The sequence below is a fragment of the Brienomyrus brachyistius genome, unplaced genomic scaffold, assembly GCF_023856365.1.
Source record: "Brienomyrus brachyistius isolate T26 unplaced genomic scaffold, BBRACH_0.4 scaffold54, whole genome shotgun sequence".
Lineage (NCBI taxonomy): Eukaryota > Metazoa > Chordata > Actinopteri > Osteoglossiformes > Mormyridae > Brienomyrus > Brienomyrus brachyistius.
The window spans coordinates 1,034,500-1,046,726 of NW_026042329.1; the positions used below are offsets into that span (position 1 = coordinate 1,034,500).

A 12,227-nucleotide genomic window follows, 5' to 3' on the forward strand; every position below is an offset into this window, starting at 1 on the left:
TGGACATTGAAACGGTGAAGGAGTACAAATTCCTGGGTGTTCACCTAAACAACAAACTGGACTGGTCTACAAACACTGAGGCAGTTTACAAAAAGGGTCTAAGTCGTCTTCACCTGCTTAGGCGGCTAAGATCCTTTGGGGTGAACAGGACTCTCTTAAGGTCCTTCTATGACACTGTGGTAGCATCTGCTATCTTTTATGCTGTGGTCTGCTGGTGTGGTGGAATTGCAGAGAGGAACAGGGGGAAATTGGACAAACTGGTGAAGAGGGCCAGCTCTGTCCTGGGCTGCCCACTGAAATCCATCGAGCAGGTTGGGGATGAGAGGATGCGGTCTAAGCTAACATCCATTATGGACAACACCTCCCACCCCCTGCATGAGACTGTACGAGCTCTGAGCAGCTCATTCAGCAATAGACTTCTACACCCACAGTGTAGGAAGGAGCGCTACCGCAGGTCATTCCTACCAGCGGCTGTCAGACATTATAACAGTTTAGCGTGAGTATTTTTTACTCATATATGTTTAACTGACATATCACATGCTGTAACCAGGATCATTCACACCCCACCCCACCCCCGCACTTGTGTACATATCTCTGTACATTTTGTACATATCTCTGTACATCTTTATTTATTTCCAAAACTTTTTGTACATTTGTATTTATATCTTTGTGTATCTACCTGCTCCTATTGTTCTATATTACGTTTTTGTGCAAGAGCTCTGTAACACCTAAATTTCTCATTCGTGGGATAATAAAGGTTTATTCTATTCTATTCTATTCTAAAACCCAGTACCGGCACTGAATGACACCACTGCGTGAGGCGGGTATTTTGCACTGAATTCGAAAACTGGCTGTGTATTATATGGCTGCACAATGTGCTGTATTAATACCAACACCACATATTGTGCATCCCACACTAATTTAGCCAGTCAGCTAGATTATGATCAGACTAAAAAACATTTTTACTCTGTCATAGGAAAAAAAATTATGGTTTTCAATTTTAATTATTATTCCTTTTCAAAATGGTCTAGTATATGCATATGTCTAAAAATCAGTTTTAAATTTACCACCGCTGCTTTTGCATGAACATTGCACGCAATCTCCGATACAATCAATCATAATTATTTTCATTCTTGCTGTTTAAATCACTCCTAGATGGGTTTCTGAGAAATGTATGTTTGTTTTTTGTTTTAGAAATACCATACTATTTATGATAACAAAATTACATTGTAAATATTTTTTTTTTCACTTTTGGTATGACTTTGACTACTCTAATTGAATGGCCTTTAATTCCTTTCGGTTGTCAGAAGCTGATATACTGGGTCCTGGATCACTCACATGTTTGACAGAATCATGATTTGTTGTGTTTGCTTTTGCAGTTTAATGAGTGAAATAAACGTTTTAAATTTAAGAAAAGAACTCGTTAACGAGACTCGTAATCTCAATTCTAAGCAAAAGAATCGCGATTCACATTCTTTTCAGAATCTTACAGCCCGACTTAGTTACGCGAATTACTAATTCATTATTTATATTACCACTACTATAATAGCGAAAACAACAAGAAATTACATTATATAATGAATATAATGTATTATGCCTATATAATTTAGTGTACATTATATAATGCCTATAATGATGATGATGCACATACACTTCATTAGCTGACTGCAGTTTCATTCGATAAATTATCAGAGGATTTCCTCGCGACATATCAGGCAACCATTGTAACCTACAGTATGTGCGCACGCGCACGTTTCGAGAAGGAAAGCGTCCTGTTTATTTGGACTCGTGTAACTAGCGACAATGGGAGTAATGTTCGTAACTGCAGTTTCTGCATATCACGAATATACTTCCGATGAATTTTTTATGTAGAACAATAGGCTAAACAGCGCCTCGATTACCCGGATATGTCTATTGTGTTTAAAAATGCCAAAGGCTGGCTGGTAGACCAGTGCTCCCATATCGATGACAGATTTGAGTCCGGGGATGAAAACGCGAGTAAACGTCGATCCTTTAGCTGGTGCTTCAATCGGCGGTACTTTGACACATTGAAGCCTTACATAAAGCCGATCAGCGCTGACGGACTGCGGGCTGAGGGGGAAGATGATCCGCTGCCAAGTACTGGGTGTCAGGTAAAGGCTTCATTAACCCGAAAAGACACCTCTTGAATGGCTGTTTGATTTTCGCACAACTTTCAGTACATTCAGTAAGTCCCCGAAACAAACTGTAACAATGTGGGATCGACGTCTTCTGCCTGCCCTGATGTTACTTACCAGGGCATCTTGCTCTTATTCCCTTAGACACTTTACCTAAAATGCTCCCACAGTACATCTAGCTGTGTAAATGCTTGCTACCTTGATATCTACACGCTAAGTCATAGCGACGATAAACTTAAAGCATGCTACTTCATGCCCGCTTAAAGGAACCGCCAAATAAATCACCGTTTGTATAAATTACGTGCTATTGTAAGGTAAACACTGATAAACATCTATCGAAATAGTTACGCGAAATAGATCTCTGTGCGTAGCACTGTTACACTGTTAGTTTGATATTCAGCACTCATTTCACATTCGAAATACAAACGTATTACGCACTTCAGTTTCGGTGGATGATGTCAAGTCAACTATACAACATAGAGACCAATGTTTTTCACGGCTTGTTTTTTGAAACATTATTCATGTACATTTTTTTTTAATTAAAAATGACATATACATGCATATAATGCTACTATGCTGCCTAACCATGTGACCTCATGATGTCAAACCACCGGAGCAGCATACAAACCAAAGTCCTGTGATAGACTGACATCCATTCAGGGTGTCCCCTTGCCTCCTGTCCTGTGAAGGACTGGCATCCCGTCCAGGGTGTCCCCTTGCCTCCTGTCCTGTGAAGGACTGGCATCCTGTCCAGGGTGTCCCCTGCCTCGTGCCCTGTGATGGACTGGCATCCCGTCCAGGGCGTCCTCCTCCCTCGTGTCCTGTGAAGGACTGGCATTCCATCCAGGGTGTCCCCCTGCCTCCTGTCCTGTGAAGGACTGGCATCCCGTCCAGGGTGTCCCCTTGCCTCCTGTCCTGTGAAGGACTGGCATCCTGTCCAGGGTGTCCCCTGCTTCGTGCCCTGTGATGGACTGGCATCCCGTCCAGGGTGTCCCCCTGCCTCGTGCCCTGTGATGGACTGGCATCCCGTCCAGGGCGTCCTCCTCCCTCGTGTCCTGTGAAGGACTGGCATTCCATCCAGGGTGTCCCCCTGCCTCGTGCCCTGTGAAGGACTGGCATTCCATCCAGGGCGTTTCCCTGCCTCGTGCCCTGTGATGGACTGGCATCCCGTCCAGGGTGTCCCCCTGTCTCATGTCCTGTGATGGACTGGCATCCTGTCCAGGGTGGACCCTTGTGCCCTATAATACAAACTCCAACCTCCCTGCAACCCTTATCTGGATATGAAACTGGATGATCGATTTTTGTTTATATCATTGAGTCATAATAGGTTAGTCAGAATTTAAGCAAATGTATGTTAAAAGTAGCAAAAATAAAAGCAGTAAGACTGAATTTCTCAGGTCACTTAAATTGGAAAAAGTTTGACCAGTTTGCTTTTAAATTGAGGAGTAATTTGATAGATTCACTGTTAAATCGAGGAAGGACAAGATAGGTTTAGTGCTCAGTCAAGGAGTAACATGATAAATTCACTGTTAAATCTAGGAGGAGGATGGTAGGTTCGCTGTTAAATTGACAACGGATATGATAGGTTTGCTGTTAAATTGAGGAAGGACATGATAGGTTAATTGTTAAATCAAGGCACATCATACATTTCCAATTAATACAAGGGAAAACATGATAGTTTCACCGTTAAGACGAGGAGGGACTTGATAGGTTCGCTGACAAATCGAGGAGGAACATTATTGGTTCACTGTTAGCTGGATTAATTAAACTAAGAAGTGACTTGAGGAGTTGACATGGTCAGAGCTGATAAATCCAAGAGGAACTCCAGAAGAAACATATGCAGTTTGGGTTCATTTCAGTTAAACTCCCCCCCCAGAAACGCAAACGGAAACACACACTGCTGAACCAGGGAGAAATTGACGCCCAGGAGTATCACGACAAGGTAGGTCACCCCCCCCCCCCCATCGAAAAATACCCCCCATTTCCTGCATGACAGGCAGATCTGTTTCTGAGCTACAGTTACTATGACTTGGGGCATTATGAGGCTGTCATTTTTGCTCCTTGCCTCAATGCAGTCAGGTCGGTCCCTATAGAGTGATGCCACCTAGTGTCACACAGGCATCAACGTCGACCAGGAGCGATGCATTTACTGAGTATGTGTCAGTACTCTGCCCGTTTAAATGCACTTATACACAATGAAAGGAAGTGTCTATATAATGAATGTGATTAGAGTTACATTATTCCTTAATAGGGAGTTTATTGCAGTAGCTTTTGTAGTGTGTCTTCAGGAATTATTATTATTTTATTATATATTAACAATAATTATTTATATATTCATATATAATTATTAATTTAGTATGTTTAGTTGATTAAAGGGGGCGGCATGGTGGTGCAGTGGTTAGCACTGTTGCCTCATACCTCTGGGACCCGGGTTCGAGTCTCCGCCTGGGTCACGTGTGTGGAGTTTGCATGTTCTCCCCATGTCGTCGTGGGGTTTCCTCCAGGTACTCCGGTTTCCCCCCCCCCAGTCCAAAAACATGCTGAGGCTAATTGGACTTGCTAAATTGCCCATTGGAGTGCATGCGTGAGTTAATGGTGTGTGAGTGTGCCCTGCGATGGGCTGGCCCCCATTTATGTAGCAGTGGCTTTTATGCAAAGTGACGTACAGTTGAGAGAGAAGGGTTAGCCAGTTCTTGGAGTAGTCGGGGATTATGGGTCTTACTTGAGGGTATAATGAGGAAATCATTCTGCCGACCCTGGTATTTGACCTGGCAACCTTCCGATCACGGGTGCAGCATCCTGATAGTCACACCAGAAGTGATCATCCTGCTGTAAGAAACACATGAAGGCAAGAAGGTTTCAGTTCAGTTTCATATTCCAAAGCTGGGTGTGGTTTCCATGCAAGTCAGTTACCTCGAATATGAAACTGAACTGAAACCTTCTTGCCTTCATCTGTTTCTTACAGCAGGATGATCACTTCTGGTGTGACTATCAGGATGCTGCACCCGTGATACTGGTTTAACCCGGATCGCATTGGTTATGGTTTTGGCTTCTGTCGGTGCTTTGTCTGGAAGCATAAGCAGAGCAGATGTTGTAGGAAGGTGAAGGAGATGAGTCTCAAATTCCTTGCATGTGGAGTTTTTGTAACCCTCTTCACTGTAATGTTTCATTCTACTGACGTAGGTTAGATCTGTTATTCTGGAGGGGATCCAGCCCTTTCTGGAGATGGGACGCACATGCGGGTATCTGACAGAGGCTGCGACCGAGGGACCACCTCCATGCGCTCACGAGGACCGGCTGGCGGGCCTGTGCGACATGGCAAAAGCGCTCCCTCTAGTGGATGACGATGAGAATGCACCCGTGCAAGTTATTGGGGATGACCTCGGCTCCCTGGATCACCCGGACCTGTTCACGCGGGTGACGGAAAACCCCAGTGGTCACGCCAGGGAAGTGCGGCTTATGGGGGAGCTGTACCTGCTTCCACCACGGTGCCGATTTCTGCTGTCTGATATCTCCAAGATGCAGCCCCTGCTGCAGTGTAAGAGGCACTCATCTGTCCGTTTCCGTGGGCGACCACCTTCCGAACTTCGCATTTCGTTGACTTGTGCCTTTTTCCTTTTCCCCGCCACCCCCAGCCTAATAATTCTGTAGTAAGTTGTTTCTCGGAGACGGGAACAACATCAGCATCGTTCAGATATGAATATCTAGGGCTTGTAAAAACTAATATTCTGCAGCTGAACATCATTTGCAGAAGGAGCAGCATAGACCAGTGGCTGTTTCCGGAGAGGTGGAACTCTCCTGGCGTAAGAGGAGATTTAATAATCTGAGCTGCGTAGCTGCAGAGGTTCAATATTGTGTCATCGAAAATGACATCCATATATCGGTTTTTATAGGAGGTTAGCTTGCATTTGGCTAACTCTAAAATGACGAGAGTTAAAGTCACGTAAGTGCGAATGGAGTGCATTGATCATTAGTGGGCTAAACTACATGGCTTGTGTGAATGGGTGAAATTTACAGTATACCGAAAAGTAACCTTTATTTTTACAGTTTGTTTCGATTTTATTTTTCAGCTGTGTTGGACATATTCGAATGTGTTAAAATGACATTCACGAGTAAAAAGGCTGTACTGTATACGAGCTGTGAAAATGGTGAAAACTTGCCATAAATTCCTCATATTAAGTGAGCTATGTTGAATGTTACATTTCTTTTTGCATATCTGCATAGGGTTGAGTGCGGGGGCCCAGGCTACCTCGTCGCATTCTGACGTCATCCTCTGCCGGTTTTTTTTCCAGGTGGGAGGAAGTTTGACGCCATTGTCTTAGATCCGCCGTGGGAAAACAAGTCTGTTAAGCGAAGCAAAAGGTCGGTACAGTTCCTGTTAATCTGTGGGTGCTTCAGGCCGGTACTGGCAGGGCTCGGTGTAATCAGAGCAGACGGGAAATAGTCAGAAACCACAGAGTCAAGGTAAAATTTAACGTGGGCTAAGCAAATTCAACTCCAGCAGCATCCTTGCCAAAGCTCATGAATACATATATTTAATAACTGCTAATAGTGCTAATATTTCTCATTTTTTATTGTTATATTTTTCTTAGTAGTGTTCATTTATGTATTCTTTTGGTTGTTTCTCTCTTCAGAGAGTATATATCTTAAAAGTAATCAAACGCCATGTAGGGTCACTGACCGTGCCAGCAGGGCACTCGAAATCGCCATGTAGGGTCACTGACCGTGCCAGCAGGGCACTCGAAAACGCCATGTAGGGTCACTGACCGTGCCAGCAGGGCACTCGAAAACGCCATGTAGGGTCACTGACCGTGCCAGCAGGGCACTCGAAATCGCCATGTAGGGTCACTGACCGTGCCAGCAGGGCACTCGAAAACGCCATGTAGAGTCACTGACCGTGCCAGCAGGGCACTCGAAAACGCCATGTAGAGTCACTGACCGTGCCAGCAGGGCACTCGAAATCACCATGTAGGGTCACTGAACGTGCCAGCAGGGCACTCGAAATCGCCATGTAGGGTCACTGACCATGCCAGCAGGGCACTCGAAAACGCCATGTAGAGTCACTGACCGAGCCAGCAGGGCACTCGAAATCGTCATGTAGAGTCACTGACCATGATCCTGGACCACTGAAAACCTTAACGTAGCCTTTGACCTCATTGCTAAATCGCTTAAACTCATCATAGAGTAAGGGACCATACCACTAAACCACTGGGATATTCAACGAGTCACTGACCACTCCAATAGATGACTCAGAAACTCAACAAAGAGTCACTGTCCATGTTCTAAGACCTGTCAGAAACTCCTCGTAACACTCCACAAACGCTTCCTGTGCCCCGAGGCCTTCCAGAATGTCAGAGCTCCCTCCATTTCATTGCCAGAGTAAGAGATTAAAGGTTGCAGTCACACTGCAGTCACACAAGTGTGACCGATTGTCCCTCAGTTGAGAAATTTAGCAGAGCTGAGAAAACGGTTGACACCGTGTTACCGTGAATCCAGCTTCCACACCCATCTCTGGTCATCCCATGCAGGTACGGCTCCCTGCCCTCTTCTCAGCTGCGGCGGATCCCCATTTCCGAACTGAGTGCGCCTGGCTGCCTGGTGGCCACCTGGGTGACCAATCGACAGCGTCATCGGCGCTGTGTGCGTGAGGAGCTGTACCCGCTGTGGGGTGTGGAGCCGGAGGCCGAGTGGCTCTGGGTGAAGGTAAGCAGCGCCCGGCATCCTTTCTGGGGACTTGATCTGCACATGCGCTGGTCCCCACAGTGAGAGAAGCTCATTTGGACCCCCTTAGACCAAGAGATTTCAGTCCGTGGTCCATCACGCCCTCGGGCTTCGTTGAGCAGTTGTAGAGGATCCGCAGACTGATTTAAAATGTGAAATTCATACAATAATTCTCCCTTCCCCCTTAGGAGGCAAAAATATTCAAAGACGACCCCCCCCCCCGTCACCTGGCTTAGTAGTTATGTGATCAAGGATTAGTGGTTGGTGGTCCTTAGCTATGGACTGTGTTTATTTAGGGTTTTTGGTTTCAGAAAGATTGAAAATTCCCGGCTTAGGCAACTCTCCATGGCATCCTGTCGTACTCGGTCAGGCCTAAGATGCTGCTTCATGTTTTTGTTGGCCTGTGTACCTTTATCATTTAGGGGAGAGACTGTGAGACTGTGGAAACGTTTTAAGTTCAGTCAAACCAGACTGAAGTGTCAAGAGCAGGATCAGAAAGAGAGACCGGCTCAAATAGGGCTGTCAGTTACGGACAGTGACAGCTCTGGGTGTCCTGCTTCTGCTGTAGGTAACCCGCTCGGGGGAGTATGTATTTCCGCTCGATTCACCCCACAAGAAACCGTACGAGGTGCTGGTTTTGGGGCGACGCGTAGGGGAAGCAGGTGGCACCCTCAGGTAAGACCCCTTGGTCCATTATGGTGCATGTTCTGTGTGAGAAGCCCTTCAGTAAGATCCGATGTGCTGATCCATCTTCTCTGCTCCTAAACGTCCACCAGCAGCTCCTCCCAGGGGTCAGAACCCGTCCTTCCAAACCTCAAGCTGCTAGTCAGTGTGCCCTCCACCCTACATTCTCACAAGCCTTCCCTTGCAGGTAAGCCCTGTAATCCGCCTTTACTAATGCGCTAAGAAAATAATCCCCGGTTGTAGGCAACTGAGGTGAATTTTTGTCTTGCTATTCTCTGTCCCTCCAGTAGAGGGCAGTGTGGCCACGTAAATGAAGGCGGGTCATTTCCTGTCTGTGCGAAAGCAGAGGGAGCTGTATCATTATAAACCTGAGGAATGTGAGCTGTTCACTCGTCCATTAAGCTCACGGTATGAGGCCTTACCCCACTGTCTCGATAAAACGTAACATTAATGCGCCTTTAATTCATAATTTATTGTAACATTTCTACTTTTTTTACATGTTATCTTGCAACCCTTCCCCAGAAATAAATGACCTATGCGTAATGTAAAAAGCATATTTAGTTTAAAGGTCAACAAACACTGCCGGTTGACATCTTATCCCGGCATGAAAATTTGCCAACATGGGCGGAGTTAAACCCCTGAATCTCTGTTTGCACCTTCCCTGGGGGTGGGTCCCTCAGGAGGGAGGGCCACCGTCCCTCTTCACCAATACGTCACCTCGGATTCCATCATCCAGATGGCTGACCGATGGCTCGTAAATGTCAGGAGGTGTTGAGCGTGACCTGTAGTGGGGTGCAGAGCCTGTCGTTTCCCAAAGGAGTTCTGATGGTGCTGTGAGTGGCTGATTTCTGATTGGGGTCAAAGATCGGCGTCACACACTTAGGATCCTGACCCATCCTGGAAAAGAGATGGCAGGGAACAGTGCCACTGGTTCTGATCAGAGTGCTGGGAGTGCCCCCTAGTGGCGACCTCTAGTTATGACCGAGCACCTCTAGTCAGGTCTGGACTCAGGATATCTACTGCAAGGCTCTCTATCAGGCAGTCTGTCAGCTGGGATCTGCTCTGGTCCTTCAGTGGGAATTAAGGGCCCCTCCTCATTTTGACTTTTGTTTTGTCCTTTTTTTTTTTTTTAAATCCAAAATGGGCCCCGTTTCAAGCGCTGTAATCCCTTGAATACTTGGGCCAAAATGACACGCACGCATCTTCTGTGACGCCTCATTGGCGAATACCGGCCCTTTAAATCTTAAGGTTCAAGGTTGTTTTGTCATCAGCAGCTGTGCACACATGCATAGTTTCTCTGTAACGTTCTCCCGTCTCACTATGTACGTGTGCACGGCTGTTGGTGACAAAACAACCTTGAACCTTAAGATTTAAAGGGCCGGCATTCGGCAATGAGGCGTCACAGAACAAGCTACAATTAGCAACAAGGACAAAAACAACACTAAATAGCGCAACAGTATAATAGTATAGAACCATGGGGTACCGAGTGTCACGTTTAAAGAGCTTGGCACACTTAGCATTGGGACACCTAAGCCCTTCATGGCTTTGGGACAGCAGGGGAGGGCATACCAAGCTGGTTTGTATAAAGGCTTTTTTTTCTAGCTCAGCAGTTCAGGTTAAACTGAGAGGTCCAGCATATACCGCTCCCCTGAGGTTTAATCCTGGGGATGCTTGTATCTGTCTGGGCGGTCGATTTAACACGAGCCGCACACAGCGGTGGCTATGAGTGAGGAGTGAATATCCGCCGCTTTTGGAGTCTGTCACGCCGCCCAGGCTTCAAACGGCGTCTGCCCTGTGTGCCGATCGCCCGCAGTCAGGATAAACATTTCAGCCCTCCCCCCTCCCCGGGGGACGGCGTCTCCATGCACATGGACACCAGTGGGATCATGCCACCAGAATGTCCTTGCTCTTACTCCCCGTTCTGTTTCCCGGTTGACATCCACCCTTCCCTTTTCCCTGATTATTTAATTTAATATATTTTTCCTTTATTTAAAATTCTTTTTTTTTTTTGAAGAAGAAGAAATGACGCGAGCGTGAAGTGATGCCGGGGAGGGTGGGGGGGCTGGGGGCGGCGTGCAGAGGTATTTTGGAAAGTGACACGAAGCAGGATTGGGTGCGTGACTGCGTGACTGACGTCTGTGCTGGCGCTGTGGGGGGAGGGGAAAGCCATCTGTGTAGGCCGTGAGCCCCCCGACGACTGCCTCACTCCCAGCTAAAGGACAGAGATTGCCAGGGCCTCCGGCGTGGGGGGGTGGGTGTCACATGGCTGTTTATGTGAGAGGTGAGGATCGTCCGCTGAGTGGACGCCTCTTTCAGCTGCCTTTTCTTTTCCACCTTCATCCATCCCCCGTTTCGCGTTTCCATTCCTTCATTTATCCTCGCCTCCAACGCTTACTGACAAACTCGCTCCTTCTCTTCCTCCTCCTGATCCCTCCATCCCCCCCCCCCCCCCCCCCCCCCCCTCCAGACGTGCTGGGAGAGTTCCTCCGCCCCGACGCCGAGTGTCTGGAGCTGTTTGCCCGCGGCCTCCAGCCAGGCTGGACCAGCTGGGGCAACGAGGTCCTGAAGTTCCAGCATCACTCCTACTTTGAGAGGGAGCCGCCGGTGTCAGGGCCGCCCTCTGCCGCCAGCTGACAGGCCGTACACAAGGGGGCGCCGTTCTGTGCAAAAACTGGGCAGGCTTCTCCTCCCTAATGATGCTCAGTCTGCTGACAAGTGTACATTGACCCTGCCACTAGGGATACTAATCTGGGCAGGTGGGATGGGAGGGGGGGGGTGTTTATAGCATCCCAAGGGACCATTCTGTACCAGGCTTTTGCCCCCAATATGTTTAATTGATTTTAATCTCGTTTACACATTGGGCTCTCCCCCGTGTGTGTGTGTTTTAGCATACACATCGCACAGCCAATTGTATAATGAAGCAGTCTGTCCTTTGGACAGCTTTATTCACCATTAAAAGAGCAGTTTTATTACTTGCAAATGTTTGCTGCGTGATGATAAATTGCAGGCCTTTCTGTTTACAGTGGCGACATACCTTTTTTTTTTTTTTTTTTTTAATAACGGATTTCTCCGTGATGGTTGTTTGGGGGAAAGGATGATGGATAGGTGTAATATTTTGAAAAAAATCAAGGACGTAGTTAGACGTGTGAGATAAAATATTAGTGGTGACAGCCAGGTACTACAAGATAGGTGATTATATTTACTCATAAATACGTTAGTGATTAGCCAGGTGCCATGGGCCCAAGTGAAGGCAGCAGTAGAATTTTCCAGTAAATGTTTATGACTGCTGCCGACTGTAGTGGCTTCGCGTGCTGCTTTGTAGTTGTATATTTCCGCTGCCTGCAGTCTGTCACGTCAGACGCGCGGAACGCGGTATGTAGACTGCTCACCTCAGCGTGGGAGGCGGCCGCGTGTCTGACGGCGAATCACGAGCAGGAAGAGCCTCCGAGGTCTCACCCTACGGACCCTGCTGGGGCTGGCACAGGCTGTGGGTTGCAAGCAGACCCCCTCCCCCCCCCACCGCAAGCAAGTGTGTGTCACTGCACAGATGTGACAGATCCAGGCAGGACTATAACTCATCCCTCCCACAGTGTTGCCAACACCACTGGCTTATAATTCGATCAGATTTCAAGACCCCCCCCCAATTTGAGCTCCTCCCATTCTAAT

The 12,227-nt window shown here is 47.2% G+C and overlaps 1 protein-coding gene across 2 annotated transcripts; it reads left to right on the top strand.

The window, feature by feature from the left end:
- Window positions 1-1,730: 1,730 nt before the first annotated feature.
- Window positions 1,731-11,541, top strand: mettl4 (methyltransferase 4, N6-adenosine). Of its 2 annotated transcripts, none has more exons than XM_049001003.1 (8): window positions 1,731-2,132; window positions 4,033-4,098; window positions 5,340-5,694; window positions 6,449-6,518; window positions 7,685-7,859; window positions 8,446-8,552; window positions 8,654-8,748; window positions 11,029-11,541. In XM_049001003.1, exons 1-8 carry the CDS (start codon window positions 1,908-1,910, stop codon window positions 11,193-11,195), a joined length of 1,260 nt encoding a protein of 419 aa, XP_048856960.1. In that variant the 5' UTR covers window positions 1,731-1,907; the 3' UTR covers window positions 11,196-11,541. The 2 variants fall into 2 exon arrangements, with proteins under 2 accessions (XP_048856960.1, XP_048856961.1); XM_049001004.1 differs by having other exon boundaries at window positions 8,657-8,748.
- The last annotated feature ends 686 nt before the right edge of the window (window positions 11,542-12,227 follow it).